General features: G+C 39.0%; 1 protein-coding gene across 18 annotated transcripts in view; it reads left to right on the forward strand.

Moving 5' to 3' along the window:
• The first annotated feature begins 844 nt into the window (after positions 1–844).
• GCFC2 (GC-rich sequence DNA-binding factor 2) overlaps positions 845–18,533 on the forward strand; it is a 46,343-nt gene continuing 28,654 nt past the window's right edge. For 13 of the 18 annotated variants that reach the window (XR_011526433.1, XR_011526430.1, XR_011526432.1 and 10 more), the window contains exons 1-5: positions 851–1,228; positions 4,436–4,561; positions 9,174–9,398; positions 10,324–10,421; positions 14,373–14,488. Coding sequence is in view for 6 of the 18 variants with exons in the window: in XM_070573742.1 (XP_070429843.1) it covers positions 955–1,228; positions 4,436–4,561; positions 9,174–9,398; positions 10,324–10,421; positions 14,373–14,488 (839 nt within the window). In the remaining 12 variants the exon portion in view is untranslated. Of the gene's footprint in view, positions 1,229–4,435; positions 4,562–9,173; positions 9,399–10,323; positions 10,422–14,372; positions 14,489–18,533 lie in introns of all 18 variants that reach the window. The other 5 variants (XM_070573738.1, XM_070573737.1, XM_070573740.1 and 2 more) reach the window with 5 other exon arrangements.

Below are 18,533 nucleotides of genomic sequence, written 5' to 3' on the forward strand. Positions count from 1 at the left end.
TATATCACCGGTCTGATAATGTGGTTGCATCCAACAAGTTAAATGGAACGATATGTTTTCAGGTTTTGTTTTTGTGATCGAACACAGGTGTTTTAGAATCACCTCATCTACACGTTTAGTTCATTGAATTCACATTAATTCAGTGTATAGTACGCATTAGACACTATACTAGGTACTGAGATATTAAGATGAGTAAGAGAGAGGCCCTGGCTGGAGAGGCAATGTAGTTTAGAATGAGGAAGTAAGCAACTAGCTCACATCAGCTGATGGTTCTGAACCCAGCTGAAAACATTGAAGTCTTGCTAGTGTCTTCACATTTTGGTTGCGAGTTGGTGACTTTTGAAAGGAAAGGACAGTCTTCTGGAACACCAACATCAGACTTAGATTATCTTCAATAAACTGCCACCTGGGAGCAATCTCTTTTTCTTCTTTTGCTTATTTGTGTGCCTATCATTTATGCGTAGATTTTACTGTTTAGCTTTCAGAGGCAATCTCCACGCCCCGTCCCACCTTGTTTTGTTTAATTCTTGGTCGGAGATAGAACTTTACTCTCTCCAGAGAGTCGAAGACAACGCACCCAGTTCCAGCCCAGGACGTGGGCACAGCGCCTGATTCCTAGATAGGTCTGCACAACGAGAGCCTACGAGTGCTGCTCTCCGTGGCACGCGGCTCCAGAAGTCTCCGGGACTCTCTGGCGACTGTCTGCACACCTTGGTCTCCCAAAACCAACGCTTTCCAACCACAGACCCACATCCCTGGGAACTGGACTCGGCCAACCGGAGCCAAGGAGACAAACCACGCATGCGCAGAGGGAAGCAAGAGTCGACGGCGCGCGAACGGGCGCGCGCACGCGGCGGCAAGGCAAGAGGCGGGAGCGCGCGCTGGAGTGGACGCCGAGGTCCCGGCTCGGCGTGCGCAGGAAGCGAATGCGCCCGTGGAGCTCTGGCCTCGGCCATGGCTCACAGGCCGAAAAGGACTTTCCGGCAGCGCCGAGCCGACTCTAGTGACAGCGACGGCGCCGAGGAGCCGTCTGCTGAAGCCGAGGCGCCCGGGCAGCAGACGGTCCCGGGCCCTGCAGAGGAAGGGCCGCCCTCTGGAGGAGGCCGCGCGGAGGTGGCGGAGCGGCCCCTTCGGCTCCGAAGCTCTCGGGGCCGGGGCCGGGTCTGGGCGAGTTCCCGGCGACCAGCAGGAGCGGCTCCTCGCGCGGACGGCGGTTCGGGCGGCCCAGGTGACGCGGGGCAGCCGGCTGGGTGCCAGAGGTGACACGGGGGGCGGGAGGAGGAGGCGCGCAGGGTTCTCCAGAGGCTTCGATAACCTGCTGCTGACCTGGAGCGATGCTGAATCGCAAAGATAGCAAGATAGCCCGCCTGCCCGCTTGCCTGCGAGCACTCGCCTGCTGCCCGCACTCGCCCGCTGCCCGCATCTCCATATTGGGCTCCTTGGGGAGTAGAAAGAATCTTGTATGGTTGACTGTTTGCACCATCAGATGAACCCTCACCAATTATAGCTTTAGCGGAGTACTTGATGTTTATGGAGAACCTAAATTGTAACAAAAAAATTAAAAAATGCCTAATACGCTTAGGTCGGCGAAAGTTATATGTACCTTTTGTTAAAGCCCCCAATTATTTTTCTTTAAAACACTTAACCAGAATAGTACGTTAGAAGAACCTAGGTGACAGGCTTTGGGACATTTTCTTTTTCATCAGTTATTTGCAAAAATTGAAATAAAAATAACTGTCGCTAAGTAACATAATAAATGGATGACTCTATAGACTGTACCAATAGTGGCGTTAAATACAATGTAGTAATTTTGAAGTACGTTTGCAGATTTCCTAAATAGAAGGTTCAAGCAGCATAAAGATGTTTGCATAAAATGTGTTCTAGTTTGAGTTGGAGCTTAGTAAGAATACAGTTTTTGGTTGGTCTTGAAGTAAAAAATTTTCTCCCCACTATTTTTAGTGCAAGTGATTTTGGTGATTTCTTCGTCGTTGTTATGACCTATTTGTCTAACGTTTTGATGACTTTTATATTTGTCTGCTCCGTGTAAGTCATCTGGTTAAATTTTAACAGGGAGAATTGAGGCCAGGAGTTGCCTTTTCTCTTTGCCTTTTAAAAGAGTGGTTCTCAAACTTTGGTCTTAGGAACCTGTTTTATACTCTTACAATTAAGGATCCCAAAGAGCATTAGTTTCTGTGGATTGTGTCTATTAGTATTTACCGTATTAGAAATTTAGATAAATTTTTATTCTTTTTTTTTAATTAACCCATTACCTGTAAGGATAAGTAACATTTTTGTGAGAAATAACTCTTTTCCAAAAATATTGAGTGGCATTGTTTTCAATTTGCAAATCTCTTTAATGTCGGGCTTAATGGAAGACAGCTGAATTCTTGAAGCTACTTCTCCATTAAATCTGTTGTGATATGTTTTGTTTGAAGTATGTGAAGAAAACCACAGATATGTGATAGAGAGGAGTGCTTGATAGCCTTTTTAGATGGAGGATGTTCTGATTTAATATTAAAACAAAGCTCAACAAGTAATAGTTTCTTAAAGGTTAATTTGCAGCAGAAGCTGAAACTATGTCATTCAATTTTTTGTACTCCATTACATTAAAATCCTTTGGTCTGTTTTGCACTTGAGTGGATCTTTTACCCATGCATGGTTGGTAACATCATGCATTGACTATTTGGAAAGTATTGGTTCACTGAGTTTGTAGATCTTGCAAATGTTGGTACATTTTATTATGCAATATCAAAAAACAATCTGTTAGTGTTACTACTGATACGATCAGTCTTGAAGTATTGGAAAGCTATCAAGTTCAGAGTGGAGGATTTAAGTTTTCCAAAATTCCAGTTTTCGCTTGAAATCTTTAATTCTTGAAGTGACAGCCACAGTTTTGCTCATTTTTCAGAAAATATTGGTCAGATACCTGTCTGAATAACTATAGTTTGTCAGTCGTTCTTTCAAGTAAAATGGTGTTCCTTGTTGAAGACAGTGGCTAATTCTACTCCCAGCTCAGCACACAAGTGCTCTTCCTTGCGACCATTGTAGCTCAGTATGACCCAGAAGTTCTTTATGCATGCTTCCATTTTGTTGCACAGAATATTAAAAAGATGTGTACTTAAGGGTCAAGACTTAATAAAATTAGTAATTTTTTACTGCTTCGTTAAATGAGAACCATAGTGAAACTGGCTTTTTTCCCCTGTCAATGCATGATGGCAAAGAATACAGTAGCTCCTACTACAGGTTAGTGTCTCTGTTGATTCGTCCTAAGAGGCCAGCAGTTTTACCTGCCACTGCTTTTGCTTCATTGTGTAAATATCAACAGAGTGAAAAGGGAAGTAACATGTTACTATTGTGATGAAAGTAGTTTTGACTTCACCGACCCTGTGAGAGGGTCTCGGGGATCTCCAGAGGTTGATGGCCCATGCTCTGAGAATCACTGCTCTGGTGTTAATCCACTGTGGGAAGAGGGAGGAGTTGTCATAAATCGAAGAAGCTAAGAAAGATGTAAGCTGTAGCTTACATTTTGATCTTACTCCAGATTTTTTTAAACTGTAGGTAGGTCTTCTAATTAAGAGAAGTTTTTAAGATAAAGAGTACTATTTATGTTATCTTAAGTTTTAAGGTTATTCATAAAAATTACAAAATGTGAACTAAGAAGTCCTTTCTTGTCAATAATACCATGAGTTCCTTTACATTTGGCTCAGTCAGTTCTCACAACACGCCTATTGGTGTTATCTGTTATTGTTACCTTGGTTTAATAGGTTGATTGACAGACTAAGTGTCCTTGCCCAAATCACTCAGTGGAAATAGATCCATGATTTTATCTGAGACCACAGTGCTCATTATAGTACTTCTTGCCACCAGCCATTGAAATGTGACATACTATAGAGAGTCTAAACTCCAGAGTTGGATGAAATTAGGTTGAAAGCCCTGCTTCTCCACTGACTGACTTTGTGGTGCTGGTCATGTTATTTAGCCTCTCCGATCATAAGTGTCCTTGTCAATAATAGCATTTACCTTGTAGAATTGTGAATATTAGGTGAAATAAACCTTGTAAAACAGATTTCAGTGTACCCAGCACATAGTTGAGTATATATTAAATATTTTTTCTACTTATTCACTACTACTATTTTTTGTTTTAAATATGCCATAACTTTATGTCATTTTTTCCTCTGCTGTTCCCCTCCCTCTTCTCATTGCATCCTTTAAGAGAATATTTTAGTAGATAGTACAAATAGGGTAAATACATTTATTAGACCATCCACTGGTTTCAGAAAGAATGGAAGTTGCAGAAAGAGCTGTATATCTACTTTAAGCCGTGGAGCACAATTAAGACACCATATTATGCATATACCATGTGTTGTTCAGAATTTCTATTATTGATTCCAATATCTTGACTCTCTCTTCTTATATTTAAAAAATGTTTTCCTAGAATCCAGAAGGGTTGATCTTTCAACAGATGAAGAAGATGGAGCTCATCATTCCTCAGAAAGTAAGGATGATGCGAGTTCCTCTTCTGACAGCTCTAGCTCTGTGGAAGAAGAATTTTCGTCAGTAGGTTGGTAAATTCTGTAATTTTGGTTTAGAACTTTATTTCTGAAATCAATATTTTCTATGCCAATGATTTTTATTATTGATAACAAACTCTAGTGAAGTACAGGGCCAGTAAGTCATTACTAATGATTGTTAAAGTACCAAAATTGAATGCTCATTTCCATTACATAACATGCCCAAGGTCAGACAGCATGTGAGAGGCAGAGCTAGGATTCAGACCCAAGCAGTCTGCTTCAGAGCCTGTGTTCTTTACCACTGTGCTATACGGGATGATTCATGCCAATCTGAAGGATGGTAAGAATTTGTCAGTATGTTTCAGGTACAGGATGCAGCATATATAAAACTCTAGGGAAGATAACTGGCATGTGCACAGAACTCAAAATAGTTGTTGGACTGAAACATTTGGTTGGAGTTTAAGAAAGAGGAACAAAAAGAAAGAAAAGGAGACCAAGTCAGATAATTCAGGGCTTGAGGGAACTACTGAAAATTTTACGCAAATAGATGACATGACTATCTTTATGTCTTAGATCAGTCCAGTTCAGAAGTCGGCAAATTACCACCTCTGAGCCAAATCTGATTCACCACCTGCTTTTGTAAATAAAGTTTTATTAAAACAGAGCCACGTTCATTCAATTATGTATAGTCTGTGGCTGCTTTTGCACTGCAGTGGCAGAGTTGAGAAGTTGTGACAGAGGCTTTATGGCCTGCAAAGCTGAAAATATTTATCTGGCCTTTTACAGTAGCTCAAGCTTCGTAACTTGTTCTGTGCTGCGCACTCTTTTCAGTCTTGTGAAGCCTCAGACTCCTGAGAAAATAAAGTAAAATACATAGCTTCATAAAGGAAACAATTTAACTTGAAATATAATTGTTAAAATATATTTTAAAATACCTGTAATATAGTAATAAGTGCTTTATTAACTTTTTTTTTTTTAAAGATTTTATTTTTTCCTTTTTCTCCCCAAAGTCCCCCGGTATAGTTGTCTGTTCTTCGTTGTGGGTCCTTCTAGTTGTGGCATGTGGGATGCTGCCTCAGCGTGGTTTGATGAGCAGTGCCATGTCCATGCCCAGGATTCGAACCAACGAAACACTGGGCCGCCTGCAGCGGAGCGTGCGAACTTAACCACTCGGCCACGGGGCCATCCCTATTAACTTATTAAATAACAAGAACCAGTAGCTCTTATAATTTTTTCTTATACAGTAAGTTTACAGGTACAGAAGTACTTGGTGATAGAGCCAATATTAAGAATTGGAGCCTAGTAGGGGCTGGCCCCATGGCCAAGTGGCTAAGTTCATGCGCCATGTGCTCCGCTGCGGCGGCCCAGGGTTTTGCTGGTTCAGATCCTGAGCACAGATGTGACACCGCTCATCAGGCCGAGCTAAGGCGGCATCCCACGTGTCACAGCTAGAAGGACCCACAGCTAAAATATACAACTATGTACTGGGAGGATTTGGGAAGAAAAAACAGAAAGAAAAAAAAAAGGAATTGAAGCCTAGTAGACAAGTGAAGCCTCGTCTAGACTCTGGATGCAGCACTATCCAATAGATCTTTCTGTAAGGATGTAAAAGTTTTATATCTTCACTGTCCAGTACTCTAACCAGTAGCCACATGTAGCTGTACAGCTCTTGAAATGTGGCTGGTGCAGCTAAGGAACTGGATTTTTAGTTTGGTTAAGTTGACATGGTCACATGTGGCTGGTGGTTACTGTGTTGAACAGTGCTGCTATAGGAGATGGTGGATTAGATGGTAGAAGGCGGTAGCTGTAGAGAGTTGGCAGCTCCACAGACCTAAGGAAAGAAGGCAGTTTTTGGAAATGTGTGGGATAGTTTTTACCATAGTGCCTGAGGTGTTGCTGGCATGTAGTGCCTCGGAGGCAAGAGATGATAAATGTCTCGCAGAGTGCAGGACAGCTCAGCACATGAAGGAGTCCCCCTCCTCAGAGCTCCTTTGAGAAACACTGATTGAAAGTTGAAAACTTGTCCTGTGAGGAATCCTTTTTTTTTTTTTTTTTCTTTTTTCTGGAGCAGAAGAGATGAAGAAGGAATGTGCTAAGTTTAAGGACTGGTATGTGGAGGAAGGAGTGCATTTATTTTTTGTTCAGATGGTAGAACTATTAGAATGATCCAGTAAAGTAATAGCTTCCTTGAGATGTTCACTGTTGCAGGTACAGCATGTTACCATTTACCTCTCTACTCCTTAGATAGCGTGATGTATGTGAAAATTATTTATGAGCTATAAATCTGTAAAGACATGATGTTTTTATTATTATAGAGCAGTATGCTAACTTTGTTAATTAATCCCATGTCAGCCCAGCATCTGTTATCTGGGAACCCTTGAGCTAGATGTTAGATATAGACAGACAGGATAGGGTACTCTTCTCTTCCTTGAACCTTTACTTCTTCATTGTAACTTGAGAGAGGATTAGTTTTATATAACACTGGTATCTCACTAGTGAGTCCATTGACTGTAACATCCCCAAGACATTTGCATGCCAGCCCTGGTGGTCTAGTGGTTAAGATTCAGTGCTCTCACTTCCACGGCCTGGGTTCGTTCCCCAGTCAGGGAACCACACCTCTCGTTCTGCGGGTTGTCTTACTGTGGCAGCTGTGTGTTGCTGTGATGCTGAAAGCTATGCCAACAGTATTTAATACCAGCAGGGTCACCCATGGACAGATTTCACTGGAGCTTCCAGACTAAGACAGACTAGGAAGAAGTACCTGACCACCCACTTCTGAAAAAATTGGCCTGAAAACCCTATGAATAGCATTGTCTGATACAGCACCAGAAGGTGAGAGGGTGGTGCAAAGACCAGGCAGGGTTCTGCTCTGCTGTACCCAGGTTCGCTAGGAGTTGGAATCGACTCGGCTCGATGGCATTAACAAAAAAAGTCATTTGCAGGTGAATCACTTCCAATTCAAGTATTTTTGTTTCTGTATTCATACGCCTAAGTATTTGAACCCCAGTGTATCATCTTATCCCTAGTTGTACATTAAAATCCCCTGGAGAGCTATAAAAACATACTGTTGCTCAGCTCCACCTCATGTCAACTGTATCTGAATCTCTGAGATGGGAGCCTGAGTACCAGTGCATGATCAAGCTTCCCAGGTGATGCTAATGTGTATCCAGGGTCGAGAAATGCTAATGTAAACCTGTTGTGATGGTTTCGAATCTGAATTCTGCTTAGGTTATTTTAGCTATACCTCCTAGCTTTAAGGACCCGTCTTCTTGTCCTTGTTCACATCACAGTGAAAGCATTAAACCAGACAAGACAAAACACAGAGCCCTCTGGCAGATCCCTGCGTTGCTGCATAATCGACATTTTTTTTTGGAGTAGTTACTCAACCAGTTAAGAATCCAGTGCACTATGTGATTTTCCCCACATATTTTAACATTGTCCACAACCAAAACGTGCAACTGTTAAATGCTTTGGGAGAGTGAAGAGACACTTGATTGCATCATTTTCCTGATACTGATCTATAAATAAATACTAGTCTGTAAAAAGCAAATCACTTGCTTTGATGTTCCTTACTCTTAATGAGTATATCTTGGTTTCTGGTAATCACCATTTACTGCTTCATAATGAATTCAAGCACTTCCGGTTTTCCTTAGGACTGGTGTCAAGAATATTGGTCTGTACTTTCTGAAACCTTTTTTTCTGTTTCAAAAGTTGGAACATTTCCTCATGTCCAGGCATATGATATCTTTTCTATTCATTTCTCAAAGAATTTGGATCAGTTTGTGGGAGAGTTTAGAAAATTTTACTTGAGTCTCAGTGGCCAATTGATATTTCGAAGTGCTTGAAAATGGTGAGAATTTCCCTTGCCGTTTTGTTTACCTTTGTATTTTGCGTAAGAAATCATTTGTTTCCAGAGTGTAAAGATAAATTTCAGCTTAGATCATGCATGAATAACTTGTTTTTGAATTGAAAGAGTCCATATTAATGAGGTTTGTACTGTGTAAAATAAAAAGTAAAACAAGGTTCTATGAAAAGATGTCATTTAAGTGTTTTTCACCTGGTAAATGAACCTGATTATTTCCTTTGCACTTTTTAACTTCTCATATTTATTCACATGGAAATCACCACAGGACCCTGGAGGCTGGCTTCGCTGTGTGCTGGTGGTGTTAGTCTGTGTCTTACCTCCTATATTCCTGGATGCCCAAAGGGGAGGGGCGGGTCACGGTGTAATGTCCCTCTTACTTTGTCAGTTAGACTGGTCTATCACCCATCCTTCTAACCTGTATGGTTCTCACTGACTGAGCGACTCCATGCTCAGCCCTCTCCACATCCCTCCCCTGACAGTCTCAGAGCTTCTGGAAATGAGGATTAGCTAGCCCTGAGCAAAAAGTCAGCCACAACACCTGATAAGAGAATTAAAGGATAAATTGGAGTGGTTTCCGTGTATTTTCTAATACTCCTAGATTTGGTTCATTTTTCTAGTTTGTATTTAATATCAAAAGAATTTTCTTCCATTATTGATATAGATTTTCAGCCATTTAGTTACATTCATATCAAAATAGTGAAAAAATTAGAAAAACATTGCCTTTTTCCTTTATTCAAATGGAGTATTTCTTTCTCTGCATGTTTGGTCTTCAGTGTCCTCCTCTTTGTTTCTTTCAGTAGATATCCCTGATGCAGCTTTTATTCAGGCAGCCCGAAGGAAGCGTGAATTGGCCAGGGCCCAAGATGACTATATTTCTTTGGATGTAAAACATACCTCAACCACCTCTCGTGTGAAGAAGAACAGTGACGAAGATCCCGAGAGTGAGCCTGATGACTGTGAAAACAGAATACCCTTTACCCCAAAGCCTCAAACGCTTAGACAAAGAATGGCTGAAGAAACAAGTACGTATCTCATTCATTTACAATGTATTAAGGCATTTTTCGTTAGAATGTGATACTATGTTAAAATCTCCATAAAAACATATTATAGTGTCTCATATTCTAAAGCATGTTGAAGTTGGTTTTTATTTAATACCAATTTGGTCAATGATATGGCCTCTAAAAGACATATCTGTATCAAAATGTTATCGAAGGGTATGTGTAGTGTTTACTGTTACTGGGCCACCACTTCATCTTTTTTGACAGGTTAAAAAAAAGTGGTACAGCGTCTTGTTTTTGATAGTGAAAGCTTTCGTTGTCACCTTTATAAAGTTTTTGTTTTTTAACGTGGAAGAATCTATAGGACTTGTACATGTCACGTATTAAAACCTTACCTGCTCTAATAAAAAAATTTCCTCCACCAATAATCCTTAAATCTCAAAGGACTGTTTTCACATTTCTGGTTTATAAACAAAAATATGTTTTACCAAAGTTTTTCTCACTTCAACTATTGTTTTCGCAGAATGAGACCTTGGTTCCTTATAACCCAGAAATTATTTTTAAATATTTAGATTTCGGGTAGAATTGAGAATCTCTGATAAGGAAAACCACGTGGTTCATGTTTTCCAAGTTTTTTCCCTGTGTGAGGCTGTGCTGCTTTGAATGTGACAGCTTGGTGATGAGTGCAGGTTCTGGAGTCAGATTGCTAGATTCAAGGCCCAGCTTCAACACATTCCTCAGACCAGTTCTTTACCCTCCTCATAGCTGAGTTTCCTTGTTTATAGGGTGAGAGTGATAATAGTACCTGCTTCCCAGAATTATTGTGAAGAATAAGTTGACACATGTAAAGGGCTGCCAAGCCAGCACATTATAAACCCCCTAAAAATGTTAGTTCCTGCTATTAGAATGAAAAAATACTGAATATTTATACATGGACTTTTTTTATTAGCAACCAGAGATGAAGAAACAAGTGAAGAAGGTCAGGAAGATGAAAGTCAAGATATTTGGGAACAGCAGCAAATGAGGAAAGCAGTTAAAATCACAGAGGTAATCATTCTTTATACCATGTATATTAGTTTCCTGTGGCTGCTATAACAAATTGCCAGAAACTTGATGCCTTAAAACAACAGACATTTTTTCTCCAACAGTTTTGGAGGCTAGAAGTCTGAAATCAAGGTGTTGGCAGGGCTGTGCTCCCTTTGAAGTCCCTAGATCCTTTCCTGCCTTTTCCAAGTTCTGGTCACTCCAGGTGTTCCTTGCTTTGTGACTGCAGAACTCCTGTCTCCCTCCTTCACACGGCCTTGTTCTCCTTGCCTCTCCTCTATGTGTCTCTCATAAGGACATTTGTCACTGGATGTAGAGCCCACTTGGGTAATCCAGGATGATCTCATCTTGAGACACTTTGCTTAATTACAACTACAAAGACCCTCTTACCAAGTAAGGTCATATTCACAGGTTCCATGGGTTAGGACATAGAGACATCTTTTGGGAGACCACCATTCAACTCACTATGCCATGTATATTATATTCTTTTCCCATTAGATTATAAACACCTTCTACATATTATAAGCCACTTGAGGAGACCATTATCTTTTTAAATCTTTAATACTACAGTAACAGTATATATTATATGGTAGGTGCCTAAATGTGAAGTTTAAACAAATAAATAGGTTTTAAAAAAAACTAAAAAACAAAAAAAAATATTGTACTTGGGGTCAGAGTCCTAGATTTGGGTTCTGGCTTCACCGTGAAAATATATGCTCAGTGAGGTTAAGAATTATTAACTATTTTGTTCAGTGTTGTATCCCACAGTGCCTAATGTCATGAGTGTTCCATAAATATTTGCACAGCTTCGAGAAAACCATTTAGTTGCTCTAAATCTCAGTTTTCTCATCAATAAAATGAGAATGATAATGTTACCTAGCTGAGTAGGTGGCTGTAAGGCTCAAAATTGTAATAATCTGGGGCCGGCCTGGTGGCATAGTGGTTAAGTTTGTGCGCTCCAGTTTGGCAGCTCAGTTTATGGGTTCAGATCCCAGGCACAGACCTACACACCACTCATCAAGCCAGGCTGTGGTGGTGTCCCACATAGAAAAAAGAGGAAGATTGGCACAGATGTTAGCTCAGGAACAGTCTTCCTCACCAGAAAAAAAGATTGTAATGATCTAAATCAAAGTGCTTGTAAATTATAGTATACAAATATAAGGCATTCTTTTTTAATCTTTATAATAAGAATGTTCTGAAAGATTATTTACACTTTTAAGTAAGAAAATATTGTAAGATCTTCATGTTTTAAAACTAAAAAGCTAAGTAGAAGTAAGGGTTTGTAATTTAGAAATTTCTGACCAGAGAAATGATTTGGGGGACTATTTTTGACTGTAACAGGCTTAGATTTTTTTTCCTCCTTTTTTAGTAAAATCACTGTAGCAATAGCATTAAAAAAAAAGATACTTCGAGAAAAAACCATGCCACAGTCCTTAGTCTAATTGCTCAAGTTTGCATAATTCCTTTTTATTTGAAGTCTTTGTGTAATTGCAGTCATAGTGTACATCAGAACTTCCCAAACTTTCTTCTTCATGGAGTCTTTAGCATCTCAGTAATTTTATCATGGTGCCCCTTGGCCAAAGGAAGTACCAAACAATTCCATTTGTTAAGTAGTTAGGTCCAAAGAATTTAGTAAGATTTATGTCCTAATAATTTGGTAGCCATTTATGGAAAAAAAAACAATAAATTGAAGAAAAAAATCTTTTCATTTCATTTTTAAATAACCACAGTTATCTGCTAATGTGATGTGCACCTCTTGGGTGCTGGATGACTTGGGAATCAGATTGGATGCTGCCATCCTCATCTCCTGTTCCACAGTGCTTTTCAGTCATTACTTGCTTTTTATCATATCATCTGCAAAAACCCGGCTTCACTAATAAGACTTCATCAAAAGGAATGTAGCATAATCTAACGTTGCAACTATGAACTAATTAGAACTAGTAGGCCAACAAATGTGTAGAGTATTACTGTGTTTCCCTAAAAAATTAAAAATATCTCACAGCACCCCTCTGAGTTCATTGGGATGCCTTGGCACACAGTTTGGGAACCACAATATCCATATAATTTTGAGTTCTGATTTCTTTGCTTGGCATGTTGTAGATATTTTCCCATTTCTACATAGTTATAATGGTAACTAATTTTAAAGACTGTAATATTTATTGGAGTCAATGAATCATAATTCTCTTAGCCGTTCTTCCTTTTGGTGACATTGAGGTTATTTGCAATCTGAATTTTTTCTACTAGTAAGAATTGGTAAATATTTGCATATCTTTTTTTTTCCTTCCCTCCTTTGCTTTCTTTAGTTCAGATGTGTGTTTTTTAACTATTCTCTTAGAATAATGGCCAAGAGTGGTATTACTAATAAAGGAGATAAACGTTTTACGGCAGTTACTACATTTTTCTCTGTTGCTTTCTAAAGAAAATTTAGATCAATCTGTATTTCCACCAAAATTATGGTAATGTTTCACCACAGTCTTGCCAGCTTTAGGTGCAAGTTTAGTTGGCGAAAATGGAATCTCAGTCCTTTGTGATTTGCATTTTTTATTACTAACGTGGGTGCATTTACTGATTCCTTTACTGAAGATGTACCACATGCTACTGTATTAGTTTTCTGTGACTGCTGTACAAACTACCACTAACTTGGTGGCTTCAAACAACAGAAATTTATTTTCTCACACTTCTAGAGGCCACAAGTGAAAATAAGGTGTTGGTGGGGCTATACTTCTTCCAACAGCTCTAGAGGATAATGTATTCCTTGGCTACTGCAGCTGCTGGTGGCTGTTGACATTCCTCAGCTTGAGCTACATTGCTCTCTGCCCCGTCTTCACATCACCTCATTTTCCTGCATCCCCAAACCCCCTGTCTTTTATGAGGATGTGTAATTGCATTTACAAGTTTGAGAGATTAGGACATGGACGTATCTCTTTGAGTCCACCGTTCAGCCTCTACAGCTATTTAACAGTGATAGGCACTAGAATGTATAATCTTTGCAGGGGAGAGACGGTTACACAAAATTGGAGTGAAATCTTACAAGTTCTGTGACAAAACTCTGTACAGGGTCCTGAGGTAGAACAAAGCAGCAAGTAAGTGGTCTGTTTTATAGGAGGGGAAGTAAATGGGGAGGTTTGGGAAAGCCTCTGCAGAAATGGTCATATTTGAGTGGGCCTTTGGTAGATGTTTTTTGATGTAAGGGATTTGAGACAAAAGATATCAAGAGTAAAGACTTAAGCTCTGAAGTAGTTTTCTTAGTTTGGAGATTTGCAGGTATGATTGGAGCTGGATGGGAGTCTTGGTAAGAATTGATAGGAGAAATATGATGCCTCTTGGAAAATATAAAAATGACGGTTAAGCCGATGAGTTGGCTAATTGTCTGGTCCACTTCTCCACATGTCCTTGTCTAACACAGGTTCTTGAGAACCTTTTCAACATTCTAAGCGTGGTGTGATGAGCTGCGATTAGCCAGAGGATGTTATGTGAACTATACTGTGTTACAGGATGTATTAGTTAGGAATGCATTCCTCTGAAAGTAGGAGAAAACCCCGGTAACAGTAGCTTAAACAGAACCAGGAGCTCTACCTAGAAACCTGCCAGCAGACTTCCATTTACTTTTCTTTGATTGGATTGGAGTTAGGTGTGTACTTCTATCATGGAAAACAGGTATTTAGTTTTCTGAGAGTACATTAGATTATAAATAAAACTAGCTTGAAAAACACTGAAAACCAAGCTTTTGTGAAAAATAAGATTTTGTAATTTGCCTCTTGCTTGTGAATTTAAAGTTGTAAATTTTAAAACTGTGGAAATTTTAGAGACATTTTATTGTAACTATGAAAAATGTCAAAGGCATGGAATTTTCAGCTGGTAAGACCTTGAGAGTATCCAGTCTGCTTTCGTGCTGTTAATGTTTGTAAGATAAGTGAATGCTTAAAACAACACAGATTTTCATATTATTTTTAGGGACGAGACCTAGATCTTTCCCACAGCAGTGACTCTAAACCAGTGAAGAAATTTGATACTTCGATTTCATTTCCACCAGTGAATTTAGAAATTATAAAGAAGCAATTAAATACTAGGTAAGTAATATTTTAAAATTTGCATTTGTCCTAGACTTTTAATAGTGAAAAAAATTGGCACTATATTCTTTTTAATTATTAAATATAAATATTAATATTAAGCAGTTTTTAAGGGAAAAATAGCCTCATCTTTGTTACCACACTAACACAACTGATTTCCATTTTTGTATGTCTTTTTAGTCTTTATAATAGATATGTTTTACATGGTTAAAATCAGTAATTGCTTTTGTGACTTAATATTTTCGTAAGCATTTATCTGCATTGTTAAATAGCCTTTAAGTTTTAAAAATAATATGTTGGGAGTAGTGGCAGCTAGATGCCAGAATAGGAAGCCCCAGATCTGGTTCCCCCAGAGATACCAATGTAACAAAAAATATGGTCTCAAAAGCCTTAGTGAGAACTCCAGAAACCTGTTGGGAATTCACGGTCCCAGACAAGCTCAAAGCCAAAAATAGCCACACTGTAATGGGTAAGAAAAGCCATTTTATTTCAACTCCATCAGCCCCTTCCACAACCAGCAGTGCTTGTGATGGAAAGAAAAAGCCCAACTCATGGCTGCTCCACTGGGAGGGAAAAAGAAGAACATCTAACATTCTGGCTTTTGCGGGAACTGCCTGAGGGACTGGTTTCTGTCTTGTCTATCTCAGCACTGATGGGGAACTGTCATATCTTGGACGCCTGGGCGTGGCAGAGAGGTCAACAGCTTGTTGCAGAGCTGGAAAGCCTGCAGTACTGCACACAGACACCAGAGGGAGCAAGAGACTACAAACTCCTGAGAAAGAAACCCACAAACCTTTCTTGGGAAGGAAATTGGGAAATTTCATGGAGAAGCCCAGAGAAGATACATCTCTGTAAAAAAATTTGAGAAGACACCCTTCTCTCTGTTCCCCACCCCGGAGAATTTCTAGCTGGGCTGATTGGTGAAGTTCTTCCCCTGTATGAAGCTATTTACCTTAAGTGCATTTTCAGGTGCACAAAACACAACAAAAAAAATAACAAGACACATGAAGAAACAGGAAACATGGTCAGTCAAAGAAACAAAGTAAATCTCCAGAACCAACCCTAAAGAAATAGAGACCTATGCATTACCTATCAAAGAATTTAGAATAATTCTCTTAAAGAAGCTCAGTGTGCTACAGAAGAACACAGATGATGAAATCAGGGAAATAATACATAAAGGAAGAAGATCAATGAAGAGATAGAAACTATGAAAAAGAACCAGAGATTCTAGAGCTGAAGAATACAATAACTGCACTGAAAAATTCACTAGAGGAGATCAACAGCATACTTGATCAAGCAGAAGAAAGAAGCAGTGACCTCAAAGACTGGTCATTTGAAATCAAGTCAGAGGAACAAAAAGAAAAAAGTATGAAGTGAGGAAAGCCTATGAGATTTATGGGACACTGTCAAGAACAACAACATATACACAATGGGAGTCCAAGAAAAAGAGAGACAGAATGGGACAGAGAACTTATTTGAAAATGTAGTGGCCAAAAACTCACCAAGCTGAGGAAGAAATGGACATCCAAATTCAAGAAGCTCAAAAGACTCCAACAGGGATGAACCCAAAGAGGCTGACAATAGGGCATATTATAATCAGACTTTCAAAGGGCAAAGAGAGGTGTGAAAGCAGCAAGACAAAAGCACTTCATCTCGTACAAGGGAGCCCCATAAGATCATCAGCAAATTTCTCAACAGGGACATTACAGGCCAGAAAGGAGCAGGATGATTTGTTCAAAGTGCTGAAAGAAAGAAACTGCCAACCAAGAATACTGTATCCAGTGAAACTGTCCTTCAAATGGGAAGTAGATAAAGACCGCAGATGAGCATAAGCTCAGGGAGTTCACTGTTAGACCTGCTTTACAAAATTTGCTGAAAGATGTCTTTCAAGTTGAAATGAAAGGACAGTAGACAGTAGCACAAAGCATATGAAAATATAAAGCTCTCTGATAAAGGTAAATACATAGACAAATACAGAATCCTGTAATACTCTAAGTGTGAAAGTCACTTTTAATTCAGGTATAGAATCTAAAAGATAAAAGCACAAAAAATAACTATAAAACTATGTTAATAGATACAAAATTTTAAAAATTTGACTTGGGACATGAGTTGCAAGAAGTGGGGGGGGTAAAGGAATAGAGTTTTTATATATGATTGAAGTTTACTCCATGGTAAACACAAAGAAAATGCCTATAGAAGATGCCCAAAAGAAAACGGGAAGACACTCAGAGCATGCCACTACAAAAAATCAATGAAACACTAAGGCAAGAAAGGAAAAGAGGGACAAAATAGCTATAAGACAGAAAACAATTTACAAAATGGCAATAGTAAGTCCTTCCATATCAGTAATTACTTTAAATATAAAAGCATTTTATATTTATGAAACTCTACAATCAAAAGACATACAGTGGGGGCTGGCCCCGTGGCCGAGTGGTTATGTTTGTGCGCTCCGCTTCAGCGGCCCAGGGTTTCACCGGTTCAGATCGTGGGCGCAGACATGGCACCACTAATCTGGCCACGTTGAGGCGGCATCCCACATGCCACAACTAGAAGGACCCACACCTAAAAAAAATATATACAACTGCATACCCGGGGGGTTTGGGGAGAAAAAGCAGAAAAAAAAAGAAGTTTGGCAACAGTTGTTAGCTCAATCTTTAAAAAAAAAATAAAAAATAATTTTAAAAAAAGACATACAGTGGCTGAATGGATAAAAAAAAAAACCGCATATATAACATGTCAAGCAAAGAAATCAGAATTCAAAATTATATACACCTCGTGGTTCCCAAACTGAGGAACTGAACTCAGAGGGGTGCTTTGAGATATTTTTACTTTTTTAGGGAGAAACAGCAGTACTCTACATTTGTTGGACTACTAGTTCTAATTAATTCACAGTTGCAATGTCAGATTGTGCTACATTCCTTTTGATGAAGTCTTATTAGTGAAGCTGGGTTTTTGGTAGATGATATGATAAAAAGCAAGTGATAATTGAAAAGCACTGTGGAACAGGAGATGAGAATGGCAGCATCCAATCTGATTCCAAAGTTTGAGAAGTCATGCAGCACCCAGTAGGTGATCCATATAGTTGATGTATCATAATTTACTCAAGTATTTTTTTGTTGGACATTTTGATTCCTAAATTTTCTCTCTTACAGATAATGAACATTTTGTTCCTGTGGGTCATTTAATCTATTAGATTATTTCTTAAAATAAATTTCCAGGGAAAGTTGACTTTGGCAAAAGTTACGCATATTTTTATGACTCTTAATACAGATTGTCTTTCTGAAGCACAGATGACCTTTATTCTACTGCTATTCCATTGCTATTAATACTCATCTCTTAAATAGATAGTGTTAATCTCCATATAAGTGGTATTTTTTGCTACAAATAAGGCAAACCCCATGACACATTCTTTTGCTTTAAGTATTTATATTTCCTGTTTTACTACTCAGGATCTGGTGTGCATCTTTAGATGTATGAAAGAAGAAGTGTGACAGTAAAAGTCTAATTAGTTCTTACAACATTTGAGAAAAGGAGAGAGCTTGCTCCTCCTGCTAAAGCAAGTATTTTTAAAGAACGCTTTCGTTGCTTTTTTTTTTTTAAATACCTGAGAATTTTTTTCTAATACCTGAGAATAGGTTCAAAATTTTCTTCCTTTGGATCTTTTGTATCAATCAGCTTTAAAGTAGCTTCGTTCCTTAATCACACTGCAGCTAAAATATGTTGGTCATAGTTGTTAAATTTAAATGGTTTAACACAGAAAAGACATTGTGTAGTATTTTATAGTGAAATAGATATATGAAAATCTTTAGATGTATCAGTTTTTAGATGTTAGGTTATTTCTGTCTCCTGGTGGGTTGACAGATTACCAGCCCACTGCCTGTTTTATAAATAAGGTTTTATTGGAACACAGCCATGCTTGTGTGTTGTCTAAGGCTGCTTTCATGCTACAACACAGAGTTGAGCAGTTGCAACAGGAACTATCTAGCCTGCAAAGCCTTATTCACTATCTTTACAGAAAAAGTTTGTCAATCTCTGTACTATATCG

Source organism: Equus przewalskii, chromosome 14 (genome assembly GCF_037783145.1).
Source record: "Equus przewalskii isolate Varuska chromosome 14, EquPr2, whole genome shotgun sequence".
Lineage (NCBI taxonomy): Eukaryota > Metazoa > Chordata > Mammalia > Perissodactyla > Equidae > Equus > Equus przewalskii.